Raw genomic sequence first — 17,771 nt, forward strand, 5'->3', positions numbered from 1 at the left:
ATAGTATCTACAGAGTATTAAAACAAATCTGTCCTAGAAACTGTGAAGAACTCTTTTGCATTGGTTCATAAACCCCCAGCACACTGAGGCCCAGGAACCAACTACACACTGCTCTTTTTAGTTTGCTGTTGTTTTTTTTTTATAATTTTTTTTTTCCGGAGCTGAGAACCGAACCCGGGCCTTGAGCTTGCTAGGCAAGCGCTCTACCACTGAGCTAAATCCCCAACCCCTAGTTTGCTGTTTGTATTTAAATGTTTTCCAAGTGAGTTCTAACAACACACAAGAATTCATACCAAGAACTCAAAGGTTTGTACTGGGTTTTTCTCACTACTTTAAAGAAAATACATACATACCTTAGTATTACTGTTATTCATTTCAACTACCTGATATTCTGGTACTTACGGTAATCATTTATTTTAAAATTATCTGTTAGGTAAGGGCACAGAGCTGAATCTGCAGTATTTTCATAATGAAATGAAAACATTTGAACTGAACAGCGCTGAGGTGGTATGAGTTTTCATCCAGTAGGAGATCGAATTCTCCCCTTTCTGCTATGCTACTTTAGAAGTTTTGTTCAATTCATAAATTATAGTTCTGCAATAAAGTTTTAATAAAAAAAATAAAATATACCAACTGCTGCAACTAAAGTTAAGTTCCTGAGCTCCAAACAATACCCAGTAGGTTCTCAAAGCCTGACCTGGCAACAGTTGCACGCAGTCACAGCCACAACGGGCCTCTCCTTCCACCGCATGCAATGGGCTGTTTCTCCGTGACAGGTCCTGCAAACCTCCCTTCACACTGGTCACAATCCTGGGGCCCCAACTGTATAATGCGAGCTGTGGGGGCTCTTGCTTCTCAGGGAAAAGTAGCTCCTAAAACTAAATTCTTAATCCCAATTTCTTTTCACCCCTTTTATTTTAAAATTGTTAAATGAAATTTGAATTTTAGGCATACAAAAGTATGTATAATAAAATAAATATAATATAATGTATATAATATAATAACTAAATATAATAAAATTCAAGGTCCACTAGCTGCTAGAATACTATTCTGAAAACTATTCAGGACAAAAGAAAACTTGCAATGAAAAGGACCAACTCACTCAGACTCATGAACTGCTAAAGCAAAAAGTTGCTTATTCAAAACCCGGAAAGAAAAGCCAGCCAATCCTGCTGCAGAACAAGGCTGCTGAGCTGACGGAGGCTAAACTTTAGAAATAGCTACAGAGCTCAGGGGACAAGACCAAGGAGGACACAGAAGACACACAGCGGGCCAGTGCACTCTAAGACAGGCAAGAGGGTAAGTCTGCCCCTGCTCCTTTTCTTCTATTTGCGAGTCCCATAAAAGACACATGCCTGAAATCCCAGGACTGGGTAAATAGGAGCAGGAGGACAGAAGGCTCAGATTGGCAAGCAGACGGTGGTCTGGGCTCAGGGAGAGCGTATAGAGCTGAGCAGGAGTGGAGCCACACCTCTCCACGTGTGTACCGAGAGGAGTTGACCTCAATGACTTCAAGCTGTTTTAGGTAGTGTACACCTTCAATTGGAAAGTCACCATTCTCCAGGAACAGTGTGGGACTCTTTCCACTATTTTCCATAGTGACACCAGGTAAGGCAGGGCTTGAATCTACCCCCACCCCAACGCCATCACTTCATCCAACCTCCAGCACAAACACATCACTACCTGCTTGTTAATTTACTTACAGATAAAATGGGTATGCCAAGCCCCACTACGACGAGTACACTGGTTGTGACGGTACTGTCATGGTACGGGTACTTCACGCTGTTGTCAGAACAGAAAAAGCCTCTCTGAAATGGATATATTTGGCCCAAATTTACAACAGCCATAGGCATGGAAGCTGTTGGGGAAGGGAAAAAACACATATGATTACATTCAATTCACTTCTTTAGGAAGGAGAGGGCGTGTGATATAAACCTTAACTAAACTCAGGTCTTTATGGGGAAAGACTGATATTCTCAGACTCCCGGCAGAAGGGCTAATGAGATTATGTGGCAGCTGTGCATTCAAAAACGGATTCTCTTGCTTGCACTGACCTCTGATCTGAGGTACAATCAGAAAAGAAGACACCAGGGAAATGAACAAAATTGGTCCATGGAAAACTAAATCTGAGAATACAGGCAAGTTTTCTATGTTCTATTCTATAATTAGTTACCATCTGAACAGCTTAATATCTTAAATATGTATAAGGAAAAAACAAACTAACATAAATTTAATAATAGCATCATAATATCTGAAGGACAAAAAAGTAAAAATCTATTTCACATTAGAATAAAGTTCAGAAAAAAACTTTAAGTATATTTGACAATAAAAGCAGAAAGGAACAAGCCCTTGTTCTTCAAGACAAAGGAAAATTGCCTTTATTAGTTTTGGCAGGGCTCCTGTAACGTAGCACAGTGTTAAACTTTAATATGCCTCACCCTCCCAAGTAGCGAGGTCTACAGGCACACGCCATGCCACCTGGCTGGCGGTTTCTAAATATGCTCAAATTAACACCGGTTCAGGCTTTGCTTCATGCGATTCAAACACTGACGTATCTGCTCCCTCATTCTATACTCAACACTAGGCTAAGCCACGTACAGAAGACTAATTTGTGCAAAACTGGTACAAGATCTAGGCTACATTGTGGAAAAACAGAATGTATAGTTGAGAGATTGTTTGAAAAGAAATACCAACAGAAAGTTTTTTTTTTTTTTTTTAGGGAAGAGAAGCAAAACTTCTGTATCTTGACTGTGATATAGTAATTCTATTAACTATTATTAGAACACACACATCCAAAGGGAGGCAGAGATACACCATGAAAACAGAAATATGATTATCAAAATAGTATAAAAGGACCAATAGAAATTCAGAGGTTGACACAAACTGAGGCAGTCAGAAAAACGCATTAAAGAAGAGGCAACAAACAGTGAGCACAGGCAACAGGAGGCGCAGGAGGCACAGGTGAAGCACAGGAGGCACAGGTGAAGCACAGGAGACACAGGTGAAGCACAGGAGGCACAGGTGAAGCACAGGAGACACAGGTGAAGCACAGGAGGCACAGGAGGCACAAGCAGCCCCAGAGCTGCAGCCCCAGAGCAGAGGGGCTGAGCAAGGTTCCATCCATCACAAGACCTTCTCCACATTGCATGCCACACACACCAAGCACTGGAAGACACAGAGAACTCAACCCTTATCTCTCTGTAACACACAGGCCTGGAACCCCCACTGTTCACCACAGTTACTACTCATGTTTGAAGAAATGAAGAACAGTGCCAACTTTAAGTAGGGGCAGCCAGGATTCTAACACTGGCTCCTTCTCCTCGTGTAGATACAGGTGAGGGGCTGTAGTAAAAGGGTAGAACCGTGGTGATGAAAACAGGCTGGGGACAGTGGATCTGTCCATTTAAAAAAATACTTGTTCAGTTAAAATAAATACATCTGTTCATAACGGGACCTCACAGATAGAGGAACATCTTTGCTGCTAATTATCTCTACATTCTGTAAGTTTGAGGTTTTAATGATAGCATCAGGGCTTCAAGTTGTGTTTATTAAAGGATTCTGGGTTTAAAACACTGGCCTAAGAAGAATTTATCTTGTAGAAAATAAAATTCTGTCTTCTTTCAGTCAAAGTCAGTAACATAGTAAAGTATTTTAGAAATTAACATTTAAAACGCTGAGAGAGGAGGAACTATTTAATACAACTTTGAAATAATTCAGACACTGAGTGATAGGGTCAACAAGGAAAAGGATACAAGGGAGGTGTTTTGAACACAGGAATGACTACTTGAAGGCTGCTCGCACTTGCAGAGTCTGGAACACAGAGAACGGCCTATGATAGAATCCGGAAGTTGTAAGACGAGCTCGCTCGTGGTAAGTCCATGTTAGTTCAGTATTCAGAGGATTGCATTTGGGTTCGTTTGTCACTTCCTAATAGATGTCAGCCTTGTCTTCAGTCCCTCACATAGTCCTGAAGGCCCCAATCACAGGGAACTACTATGCTTTTGACATCCTGAGAGTCGCCGTATGTTCTCAGCCTTCTATTGGCAAGAGCTGCCCCTTCCCTTCCTCCTCAAGGTAGGCATTCCCTTATCTGTCCATGGCATTGTGAACAACTACCCTGCTTCTGTACACATCTTTCAGTAACTCTAAAAGCAGAAACTTACTATTACTATGCACTTTGTATAGTACATAGTTGGAGCTGAATAAAACTTTATTAAAGAGCTAAATAAATAAAATACAGATGTGTAAGCACTTGAAATTTTAACTTAGGATAAAACAATTCTCAAAGAAAGCATAAAGTCAAGAATAACAGCCAAGAACTAACAGTCTCCATAAAACCATGCAAACAGACGATAAAAGGGGAAGACTAGCGTATTGTACTCTGGAGGGCAGGGACCGTGTCTGTCTTGCTCAGCAGCATGCACTAACCATTCTCTGGAGAAATGAATGAACACTTGCAAAAGACAATGCCGTGATACAAAAGCCAAAGCCTCAAGTGCCTTGAGCTACCTCTCCAGGTGAATGCAGGATGCCAAACGCCCACATTAAAGAGAACGAAGACTCAGTGAAGAGCATGAGCTCTGAGGGAAAGGTCATCGACTCAACAAGGTTCCTTTTGCAAAGTTACGTTTTCTTCTTTACAGTTTCGTGACTCTACATGGAGGACTTTAATCATTCTCACCACTCTCTCCCTCCTTCCCTCGGAAACCCTTCTTTCAAAGTGTCTCCTTCCTACCTTTGTGTCTGTTGTGTGAGTTGTCATTATCTAAACATCCTTTTCTTCCAGTTATGTTACAATGACTTCCCCTACTGTTCATAAACGTTACAGGTTAGAGGAGAAGGAGAAACACTGGAAAGGGCTGAGATTCATCCCTCTACATCGGTGTATGTACCAATCCCCAGAATTTAGGGAACTGAGGCAGAAGAATCAAGAGTTCAAGGCAAGCATGGGCTACACAACAAGAACCTATCTCAAAAATAAATATTCTTGCTAGGTGTAGTGAAACACACCTTTAATCCCAGACACTGGACACAGAGTAGGAGGATCTCTGTAAAGTCAAGGCCACCCTGGCCTGTTCTATGTAGTAAGTTCCAGGCCAGCCAAGGTGACATGATGAGACCCTGTCTCAAAATATAATTAAAAAAATCCTTTATTTGCTACGGAGATTATTTTTAATGGTAATATTCTAAGGAATTGGTGGAGAGCTTCATATTCAAATTAGTGTTCCAGGAAGAGTCTTCTCTAAAAAACCAAAAACATCCTTTCCTTAATATCTAAAGAGCATACATATATATTATTTTTATGTGTATGGGTATTTTGCCTGCACATACATATGTGCACTGCGTATGTGTCTGGTGCCCAGAAGACCAGTCTCTGCTCCCTCTCTGACTCCTACGAGTGCCAGTCTCTTCTTCCTTGCACTTCTGATTGCGTTTAGTTCTTCTAAGACATGTTGAAGGAGAAAAACGACTACCTAGAATCATGTAAGTATGTGTGTGTTTCCTGTTTGCCTCTAGTTGAATGATCATCTGTTTTATACACAGAATGTTGTAACATATTCCAGTGGAATCTAATCCACAAATCTAAGCCACAGTTTGCAGAGAAAACTAGTCAGCAAACATTCTGCCATGTAAAGAAAGTAAGTGTCTGAGGCTGGAGAGATGACTCAGCTTTGAAGAGCACTTGCTGCTCTTGTAAAGGACCACGGTTCCCTTTCCAGCAAACATGTGACAATTTGTAAACACTTATAATTTCAGGTCCAGAAAATGATGCCCTCTTCTGGCATCCATGGGCACTGCACACACATGTACAGACACACATACAGGCAAAGCACAAATATATATAAAATTTAAAAGTACATTTTTTTTCTTAAAAAAGAAAAAGCATGAGAGCTAGGTGTGGTAGCAGACTTGTAACCCTAGCCCTTGGATGGAGATATGAGGATCAGCAGGAATTTGATGTCATTTTGGGCTACATAGTGACTTTAAAGCCATCTGTGCTATATGAGACCCTGTCTCAAAAAACAAACAAAAACGTACAAAACTTAGCTGCTGAAAGGACACAATAAAAACATTTAGAAGTTATCAAACTGACTGTGGTGACTTCGATTCTTATTCCACTTGTTCAAAAGCTTCAGCGTAAGACATTTAGGTTTTATGCTACACTGCAGGGAACTCAAAGTGTGAAAGGTATGGTGTAGCCTCCTTAGGCTGCTACCAGCAATCTGACAGGAACTGGCTGGCGGGGAATAAACACACCCCGCACACTCTTCTGCTCTGTTTTCCATCGTCTAAACCCACGTAGATGCCAACTGGCAAGGGCAGCCTCATGATGCAGAGGGCAGGTGTGGTACAAAGGTGGAGATCAATGCCCTGAACAAGTGGAAGTTTACCCATTCTGGAGGCAGAAGCTGAGGGAGTCAGAAATGTGTGGGAGACAGTATCTGAGAACAAGAGAAAGGGGGCTGTTTAATGAGATAATGTCTGTATTGCTACACCTTACGAATTCTGGACTTTATTTTGTGGATAAGAGCACTATCCAACTTGCCCTTTAATGGAGATTGGAAACTCTGAGAAGAGCTATGTAAAGCAATGTGGAGGGAATCCAGGGGAAGGTGAGAGGCAAGAAATACTCCTGTACAGGAAAGAGGCTGAGGGCCAGAAATAAAGGAGTGAGCATGTGAACAGTAAACAGGGCGCCCTGTCATGTTGTCATGTCTCTAGGCACAGACAGCGATCTCTCTACACATGCCTTTGGTGCTGGGTAGAGTCTACTCTCCTACCAACCCTGAGTACACTGCCAACTAACAATAATCTCCACAGTTTTCCTCACAGTAAGCACAGTAACTTCAAGGAATGTTGTTGGAATGAACAAGTAGGCAACAAACTCTGAAGCCTACAGTAATCTTGAGTAACAACAAAGTGTAGCCTGAAAAGGTTTACATAATTGTCCTTTCTCAATGGTGCAAGTTCAACACAAATCAAAACAAACAAACAACAAAAATCAGATGTCAGAGTACTTGCTGAGCACACATGAAGTCCAGCAACAATGCACACACTCGTGCATTCATGCACACACACGCTCGGGAAAGGGGGGCTGCACGAGGGAGCACTTTCAACTCTAATCACTATTCTTTCTCAAGCTTGCTTTTCTCCTGACTACACAAATGGCTAATGAATGAACAGACTAAACAGAACCGGGCTAATTACCCAGGCAAACTTCATTTACAAGTCCCCAGCATCCTGAAGCCAACTTCCTAGTGCCAGCATTACCCAATGAGTCTCAGCTGATGCTACTACAGAGCCACTGCTCTCTGCAGGGCCCTCACTCTCCTCAGTGAAAACAAAGTCAGGGACCCAACGCCAAAACAGAATCCTACACCCTCTTGCAGGCAAACAAAAGGATCTGCCCTACATATGAGAGACTGAAGAATAAGGCCTAACAAGGAAACACTCCAGATTTAGCTCCCGTGTTCCTGGATTAAGATACTGGATTATGATCCATGATACATATTATGATATGTACGTGACCTATGGATCACAATGTATTTCCTCCATGAAATTTCCAATCAGCATTCACTCTACACAGCTTCAAAGTTAGCAAGGAAACTACATTTCTATACCTTTGTTCTAAGACTCTGAAATTAATTAGCACATAGTGTAGTACATAAAAAGGCTAAGTCTTATTGTAGCCACTTCTTGAAGCAAAAATATATTTTGGGTTTTAAAAAATAATTTAGTTATAATGTGTATAAGTGTTTTGCCTGCAGGTATGTTATGTGTACCACAAGCATGCCTGCAGAGGTCAGAAGAGGGCATCAGAACCTCTGGAACTGGAGTTAGATGGTTGTGAGCCACCATGTGGTGGCTGGGAATTAAAGCCACTATCTATATGAGCATCAAGTACCATTAACCACTGAGCCATCTCGCTAGACTCTGAAGTACAAACATGTTTAAAAGAAAGATTTGTTTCCCACAGAAAAGATTTATAGCACAGGTGTCTGTAGCTATTTACTGAGTCTCACCAAACAAATCAAACACCTGGATCACGTTACCCGGTCCTGCTCATGTTTTCCAAGGGAAAGCAACTTTTGTTGATCAACCATATAGGTCATAGTAATGCTCACATACTGTAAGCACTTTAATACAATGTAATAAGACAACAATGTAAGTTGTATTCTGCACAGAAGAATACAACTATATTTCAGATTTCCTACCCAGAATTCATAAAAGTTAAAAGTAAAAAACTTAATCCATAATAAGAGTATGGATCAAATACAAAGAAATGTATTCATTATAGTCAGCACAATTATCTAAAAATCATTCCATGTCATACAATTTCACTAGTATAAAATAAGCATGCTTGTTTTTGAATACACATGGGAAAGTCTGAAAAAATATATAATCAACTTTTTCCCCTTTTTAAATTAAATTATTTTATTTATTTACATTCTAAATGTTGCCCTCCTTCCTGGTGTCCCTCCCTCTCCCCTTTGCCTATGAGAGGGTGCTCACCCACCCCCACCTCACTCCCTGCCCCCAGCATTCCCCTATCCCTGGGGCATCAAGTCTCTACTGGATTAGGTGCATCCTCTCCCACTGAGGCCTGACCGGGCAGCCCTCTGCTACATTATAATCAACTTCTAAGTTGTTATCTGCAGAGGCAGAATACAATCAGGTAGAAGGCACTTCCTGCTGTACCCCCCTGTACACACCTTCAAGTTTAGCTATTTTCTAACAGTAGAATAGGACCACGTTCAAATTCTCTCAATGCTTCATCACAATCCTTTGTTTCCTAAAATTATGCTTATAACTTACCGAAACTCATACTATCCTTTTCTTGAACTTCCCTTCCCTGTAATTATACATATAGCTCTCCTGAAAAAGCCCTATCTGTAGTAAGAAACTGTTTAAAACCAGCCTGCCTTCATACTCTGTGTAAAATGGAGAGCAGGCTGGTAGGCTTGAGTGCCAGGCCTCAGAGACATACACTGAATGCCTGCCTCTAGGGCACTGGTTCTCAGCCTTCCTAACACTGAGACCCTAACACAGCTCTTCATGTTGCTGTGACTTTCAACCTTCAAATGAGCTCATTGCTACTTCATAACTGCATTCTTGCTGTTGTGATTGTAATGTAAAATGTAATATGCAAGACATCTGATATGCAACCCCTGTGAAATGGCCATTTGTTCCACAAAGGAATCACGGCGTACAAGTTGAGAGCTGCTGTACTAGTGGTTTTCTTTCTTATTGATCATTAATAAAATATATTACTACAAGCCATCTTTAGTTTAATGAGAACCAGAAGAAAAGTTCAGAGCAGTGCTAGCCAAATAAATTTCTGAAAAATCAAACGACCATATGGTAGTGAGCACTTTACATGTGGCTAGTGTGACTTAAGTATTAACTTTTAATCATAACTAATATAGTTTTAATAATTATAATTAAAGCTATTCTCATTTTCATATATGAGGAGTATAGCAATGGATTAATTAATATAGTATTGGGCATCTCATACCACATTATTACTTAGAATACATATTTACATAAAATACATAAATTTACTTAGAATACATAAATACAAAGCTATGTGCATTGATGTGTTTGAGCTATGTGTATTGGTTCATGTCTGTAATCTGACGCCTATGAAAATGAGAAAGAATAATAACAGGCTAGCCTGGGCTATAAGAACCTGGTTCAAACAAATAAAAATCTTACAATTAATCTTACACATTAATATAAGTCAGTTTCAAAAAGCTCAAAGAAAAAGAAAGTAATTAAACAAGTGTCAATGCGGTAACTTTTTTAGGAGCCCCAAAAAATTTTAAAAAAATACAAACCAGAAAGTCAACAGACTGAAAATGAGGCATGTGAACATGTATGGGTGCATGGTGCCTTTACAGGTTTATGAAATGGCTAGTCATGATTTAGCTCTTAAAACAGCAGGTGGGCGTGTGGGGATGAGAGATGGACCGGACTAAGCCAAAGCAAATGATTTAAAAGCATTATCACTAACAGCATCTCTTAGTTAAACAGCATCAGAACTCAGACGCTCACTGTCCCCGGTAGCCAGCTGCCGGCCGGGTGTGTAGTGGGACAGGTAATCATCATCCCAGGGAGGGCATTTAGCAGGAAGGAGGACAAGCTCGTAACACAGAATGCTCTTCATACCACACCTCATGCCAGCGTCTAAGAAAAGCGTCTGAGCAGGAGGGAATGGGTTCCTGGGAGAATCAATGACCTGTTCCCTCGACCCATCTTAACCCATGAGCCTGAGCAGCTCTGTGCACACTCACAAACCCAATTCTGCTCCACTGTTTAGTCTGTATATGGAGGTGGTGACGCTCTATGTGACCGTGGGACAGCTTACTCTACCACACAGGCTAAGTGGCCATCTTGATGCCTAAGTACTGTACTGAAACAGTGGAAGGGTGGAAGGCTGCAATATTAAACAGACAGAAAGTTGCTTCTAGACTGTTTCCCTGAAAAAGAAATAAATAAGCTCACATGTAAAGAACACATTCCAGTGAGGGAAAACCAGTTTATGTAAATTTGACCTGTGTAAGCATTTCTGCACTTTGCTATTAGGTCCACAGTTTGTGAAAGTGTGCTTCCACACACCCCGTTATTTTCTCCTCTTCTGAAGGTCAGAAGCAAGTTGTTGTTGTTGTTGTTGCTGTTTGAGGGCTAATTACTGCTTTGTATTATCTAAGTTGTCTTTAGAAAGTTCTATTCACTCCTACCTTAAGAAATGTTCTTTGTATATAAATCAGTTTTGACAGTTTCGTACTTCAGATCCTTCCAGATCACATGACGCACCCTCCTATTGATCAACTGCTATCTGCTGTTTCTCACTGTGTGTGGAGGTCACAGGAAAACCAAGAGTTGATTCTCTCCTACTACATGGGCTCTGGAGCAAAAACTCAAGTCCTCAGACTTGGCAGCAGACACCTTTACCCACTGGGCCATCTTGCTGGCCCTCAACACGTGTTCTTGACCACGGGAGAAGTTGGTGAAAGCTGTACTTCAGAACAAGGAGTTAGTTCAAGGGAGAGCTGGAAACGGCAGGTGTGAGGAGACAGTGTGACAGAGCACTGGCTCAGCAATGAGAGAGTAACCGAACAAACCACCCAGGGCTCCACAGGCACCTGCCTTCTGGTCACTGCCTTGCAGCACCGCCTCTCCGTGGTTAGCTTGATTCCACTGTGAGAATTACTCTGCACACCCCACCCCGCTTCTCTCTCATTAGAACAAAGGAGGAAAAGCAAGGAAGGAAAAGAGTTTGTTTAAGTGATACTTACCAAAGGTTTGGGTTTTGGGTTTTTATTGGGGGGGGGGGTGTTTGTTTGCCTCTCCATTTTATAGGTTTGAGTCCGTAATTCCCAGCAATATTCTCAACTTTGGAGCATTTTAGTTCATTCTCATACCTACAATCTTTTTAGGTATATATTTAAACAGCTCTAAAAAGAAACCCAGAGGTGGGGCTGAGGATGTGCTCCATGGTAGATCATCTACCCACAGGATCACAAGAACACAAAAGCAAAGCCAAAATTTTCCAAAGCTGTTACAGAAGGGTGCTTCACACACACACACACACACACACACACACACACACACACACACACACACACAGAGAGAGAGAGAGAGAGAGAGAGAGAGAGAGAGAGAGAGAGAGAGAGAGAGAGAAAGGGAGGTGGGAAGAGTGCTCACCTGTTTTTCACACCTGCTGGTCACCTGTTGTTCCCTTCAGAAAAGCACATGACAGGCCAACTGGCCAAGGACACCCATTCCTTCCACTCCCCTATGCTAACAGCTGTTCTCTTTTTTTCCTGCTGCCTAAGGTCACAGAGTCAGTAGCAAATTTTCCATGTGGCTTTCTGGATGCAAGAGGCAGGGAAATGACTAAGGGTGTGTGATTATTTCTAGTTTCCCTTCTCTGGGCACTCTCAGGGCAATCTACTTAGGATTTCTTTGGGACTTGGAGCTATAATTTAATAAGACCAAAAACATTCTGTTTACAGAGCTGGAATTGGAGTTGGGAATAATATGGACACATTTTGAAAAACTGTACTAGAACATGTGCACCATAAATGGGCAGCTTATCAGAAATGCATCAGGCTGACTCAACAGGCTGCACACCATGTAACTCCATTTATATGAATTATATGACAACATTCCATTTATATGACATTATAGGATGGAGACCAGCTCAGTGGTTACCAGAGCTAGAGGGCAGTGGGGGAACTAGATTACAAAGGAGAAGTGTGAAAAAATAATAAACCAGTAACTTATGGAAAAACTGACCAATTCTCTATCCTGACTCGGTAGCAACTACAAGGCTACATTCTACATTGACTAACTACAGGCCTGGACAGATTATGTGTACACATTGCTCTTGCAGAAGACCTGGGCTTAGTTCCCAGTACCTACGTACATTCCCAATGACTTGTAATGCCAGTTCCCCTGATCTGATGCCCCTCTGATCCTCCTTGGGCACTGGCATAAATAAACTTATGTATACACACAAACACATACACACAGAAATAAAGAAATAAAAATAAAAGTTTTTAATATTTCTAACCTAAGTTCATTATACGCCAACAGAGAGATTTAGATTGTGTATCAACAGAATCAACAGAAACGCCACTGAGGTCTGCCTGAAGCTTCATCCCAGCTCCACACGTGCTGCACCTATCCCACCCTACAGGACCTCACCCCTGGACCCGGCAGAGGTCAGCTCGTCATGCGAGTCCACTCCAACGCTCCTGTAATCCTTGCTTCCGTGCAGCAGGTTGGAGTCTTGGACAGGGCTGGGTAGTCAGATAGGCCTGTCTTAATTTGCTTCTGGCACATTACCAGAAACTACTTGAATGAGTATCAGCACATTTCTTTCCTAATTTCAGTTTCCTCATCTAGTATGAGTAATATTTACCTATCACCCAGAAATGTTATGGATAAAATCCCAGGCATAGTAAAGATTTATCTAAAAAGAATGCTTTCTTCCCTAATCTTTCTCTTCTGGTCTCTTGCTATGATATGCAAATCTATCCAAATGCTTAACTCAAATACTGCAATTATCTCTCTAAGTAAAAGGCCTCTGTAATCCTTGCATTCATAGAAGCTATCAGATCCACCATCTCCAACGCTATCTAATCTGTTCGCCTGGTCTGATCCGATGTTACAGGAGTTATGATCGAGATGTAGAGAGGCTGACAGGATAGAGCAGAGTACACTGAGATACCAAGGTACCTGAGGATTCCAGAGTCTCTCCAAGGATGGTTTATGCAGCAGGAACTGCAGATAACCTGGGATTCAAATGTGGGCCTGTGAGGGGGCTCAGCAAGGAAAGCCTGACTGAGAAGGACTGAGCCAGCACTCAAGAGCTGTATTCTCACCTTCTCCACATGTGAGCCAGGGCAGTCACTCACACACATGTACACACATGTGAGCCAGGGCAGTCACTCACACACATGCACACATGTGAGCCAGGGCAGTCACTCACACACATGCACACATGTGTGAGCCAGGGCAGTCACTCACACACATGCAAACACATGTGAGCCAGGGCAGTCACTCATACACATGCACACATGTGAGCCAGGGCAGTCACTCACACACATGCACACACATGTGAGCCAAGGCAGTTACTCACACACATGCACACACATGTGAGCCAGGGAAGTCACTCACACACATGCACACACGTGTGAGCCAGGGAAGTCACTCACACACATGCACACATGTGTGAGCCAGGGAAGTCACACACACACACACAATATGTTAAAAGGATTTTTAAAACATAAAGTAAAAAACAAGATAATAGGCTAGCAAAATGTTTCAGCAAATAAAGGCACTTTTCACACAAGCCTGACAACCAGAACCTACATGGCAGAAGGAGAGAACTGATCCCATTAAGTTGTCCTCTGCCCTCCTTATATACATCATGGTACACACACACACACACACACACACACACACACACACACACACACACAGTGTATTTCTTTTATCTGTATGGGCACTTTGTAGTCATGTATATCTGTAAATCAAGTGCATACGGTACCTACTAGAGGCTAGATGAGGTTAGATCTCCTGGGTCTGAAGTTACAGATGTGAGCCACCATGTGGGTGCTAGGAATTAAAACTGTGTTGTAAGGAAGAGTAGCCCTTAGCCGAGAGTCATTAGTGTCTTTCCAGCCCCAGGATTTACAAAAAGAAAAGGAGGAGGATCAAGAAGAGAAAAGGCTGGAAAAATAGCTCAATGGTTATGAACACGTGCTGCTATCCCAGGAGACTCATTCATTTCCTAGCATCCACAGGATAGCTCACAACTAGCTATAACTCCAGTTCCAGAGAATCAATGACAGCCTCCAGCCTTACTACCAGGCATGCAGTGCGTGCGCACGCGCGCACACACACACACACACACACACACACACACACACACACACACGCAAGCAAAATATTCCAACACATAAATCTTTTGTTATTGTGTTTTTTGAGGGGAGGGGAGTTGAAATAGAGTCTCTCTACATATCCTTGGCTGTTCTGGAACTCACTATGTAGACCAGGCTGGCTTTGAAGTCACATAGATCTGCTTGCCTCTGCCTATAAAGTACTGGGGTTAAAGGTGTACACCATCATGCCCCACTCAAAATCAATCATTGTTTAAAAGAAGGGTTGGGCATGGTGGTATACATCACTTGCTATCCCATCACTTGGGGCAGAAGGATGAGGACTTCTTACTAACAGAAGGTCAGCTTAGAATATGTAGCAAATTCCAAACCAATTAAGACTATGTAAAGAACACTATCAAAACAGGCACGTGGATATAAAAACAGCACAGGAAAGATACATTGTCACCACAACCTTGAAAGGGTTAGCATCTCTGGGTGACAGGCAGCAGGATTACAACAAATTTTCTTTTGTGGTCTTTTTAGAGTTTATCAATTAAGCATGAATAGATTTTAGAAAATTTGGAAATCACAAAATATTTTAAAATAAAAAAACTACAACTTAACAATTGACTGTATTCTATATCATTCATGATTTAAATATGCAAAATGGGGAACTAAGTAGATTGTATCAATATTTATACAGTGAAGTGTCATGAATTTCCAAAATCAAAAGACAAAGAAGGGGAAAGAAAAGGTGGCAGTGTGAAAAGTAATGTATGGTTGAAAGGTAATGTACCATTTAAAAATGAGTTCTCACTGCATTGCCCAGGCTGACCCAAACTGCAATCCTGCCTCAGCCTTCCACATGGCTAGGATTATAAGCATGTACCACCACAAAGGCTTTAAAAGATATATTGTTCCTTGTGAGACAGCACTGTTCCATAGCCCAGGCTTGCCTGGGACTTCAGCAATCTACCCACTTCATGCTTCCTAGTGCTGATCACGGGCCTGAGTTCCTACACCCACCTGAAAAGGTCATTTTTGAATTTGGAAAATCTACTGCAGTGTCACAGGTACACTTCATCAAATGCTAACTCCACACACTGTCTTGTCAACAGCCACCACGCTTCAGAGGACAGTGCAGGAGAGTTATGAGGCAGAACGCTCCCCTTTGAAGCATAGCCTCCAGAGTAATCTCTGGGTTAAAGATATGATCTATAGGATTTTGTCTACATATTAAATTAAACTTGTAGACCAAAGAATTATATATTCAGGAAGAACAGCTTGTTAACTTACTTCTATGAGAGAACTACCAAGACAGCTCAGCAAGACCACCCTCAAAATTCCATGAGCCAAGAAAGCCTTCTCTACCAGCAATAAAAAGAAACCAGTTCTTCCATCCACAGAAGGCCTGTGTTCCTATGAGTAAAATGTTCACTGCTTCAGCAAGTCTTTGATCAAGCTGTGGAATTAGAATGCTTGTAAAAACTCTAGAGAAGTCATCCACAGTACACATACATAAACGCCTCAGGAGTTTAATAGGGTAGCAGTTGAGAGCACATTTAAAAATCTTTAAGGAGATTGCTTCATTAACCAAATTTACACAAATCAGACTGACTTGATTCATCTTAGTACTCAAAATATGTGTAGAAAAATTTCAAGAATCTACAAAAAATACAGGTAGCTCAGGAAAATTTGCCTAGCATGCTAAAAGTCCAGCCTTCAACTTCTAGAGAGGATAAAAACACAAATGAGATCCAGACCTGGGACTTCACACCCTGAGACCCAGTATAGGTTACATACCACCAAATTTTAAAACTGTCTTTCAAATCTTAAGAGCATTTACATGTAGTGTGTTTAGTCTGAAATTATACCAAGTGGCAAAGGTTCAGAAACTAAAATAACATTTACTAAATTTAGTGTCTCAGAAATATAAAAAACTTTAGTAAGAAGTCACCAAATTGGCATATCTAAATTAGTACACTGTTTACAACACACACATGCACACACGCACACATGCACACACGCACACACACACTTTTAGAAAATGTACACAAATATACTGGACAAGAAATGTTTATATTTTTTAAAGTTATGGTTATTATGGAAGTAAATCATGTATCCAGTTTATGTATATGTAAATGTATATTTGACCTCAAGTTGCTTCATACAGTGGATAAGCTAACCAAGGAAGGACTCCTGTGAATTACTTTAAGGCTAAGAGTAAGCATTCAGTATCGCAACTATATAGTAAATACCTTTAACCATAAGAAACAAGGAAAGGAGCACATATTGGAATGGAGCAAACCTAAGAAATAGGTTGTTTATTTACATACAGTCTTGTTCAATCCTAACAAATCTGAAGCAGACAGTGCTCTATTCATACACAACCAACCAGTAGTGTGATCCAATAGAAGAAAACCCACACAGCAAAATTCTCAAAGTTTGAATTCCAGGCTCTAAATCTCAATCTCCTTCCATGGAACTTGGTAACAGTTACTTTACAAAACCAACACAATGCAGCTACCCTTTCTGTTCTGAGACAAAGTCTCACAGCCTGCCTCTGCCTCCTAAGTGCTGGAATTTCAGGAATACACCACCATGTCCAACTTTAAATAGGTTACTTCTCAATAAGTTTCAAATAGGTTATTTCTAAGTAAGGGTCAACTGTTTCTTTAGCGTTGATCTAGTGTATTTTCTTTATCTCTGATTACTGCATCCCCTAAGCAAACTTCCACAACCAATTATCTTCGTGTTCTAACTGGTATCCCTAGCTGGTCTTCCTCCCACTCTCCTCAAAAAGAAGTGATCCCACTAAGCCTGACCTGGTGGCACACATCCCTAATATCTGCATTCAGAAGCTGATGTGAGCCAATAAGACGCTTTGCAGGTAAAGTTGCTTGCTGTGCAAGTCTACTGACTTGAATTAGACCCCCAGAACCCACAAAAAGGTGGGGGAGAACTGACTCCACAGTACTCTCCAACCTCCACATGGATGCTATGGAGCATGTTAGACACATGTTAGACCCATATGTGCATACATACAAAGTAATGGGAAGGGAAGCTGAGACAGGAGGATTAAGAGTTCCAGGCCAGCCTGAACTACATGGTGAAACTGTCTCAAAAGAGAGGCAGAGGCTGATCTATCACATAAGCTTGAAAGTGTCTCGAGATTTGTGAACACTGGTCTACTGTGTCCATGCTGGTTCCCTCCTCACCTGCTACACTTGCCTCTTCTTATCACAACTGTGTGTGTGTGTGTGTGTGTGTGTGTGTGTGTGTGTGTGTGTGTACTTCTACCCCCCACCCCCCACCTCAAGCTAAGGATTGAACCCAGGGCCTTGCACTTGCCAGGCAAGTGCTCTACCACTGAGC

The 17,771-nt window shown here is 41.5% G+C and overlaps 1 protein-coding gene across 3 annotated transcripts in view; it reads right to left on the bottom strand.

Moving 5' to 3' along the window:
• Positions 1-17,771, bottom strand: part of Plpp1 (phospholipid phosphatase 1) — a 61,451-nt gene that overhangs the window by 28,118 nt on the left and 15,562 nt on the right. The window contains exon 2 of one of the 3 annotated variants that reach the window (XM_032898878.1): positions 1,704-1,858. The exons of the other annotated variants lie outside the window; for them this stretch is intronic. Within the exon in view, the coding sequence (XP_032754769.1) occupies positions 1,704-1,858 (155 nt within the window). The remainder of the gene's footprint in view (positions 1-1,703; positions 1,859-17,771) is intronic. 3 annotated transcript variants of the gene reach the window in all.

Source organism: Rattus rattus, chromosome 3 (genome assembly GCF_011064425.1).
Source record: "Rattus rattus isolate New Zealand chromosome 3, Rrattus_CSIRO_v1, whole genome shotgun sequence".
NCBI lineage: Eukaryota > Metazoa > Chordata > Mammalia > Rodentia > Muridae > Rattus > Rattus rattus.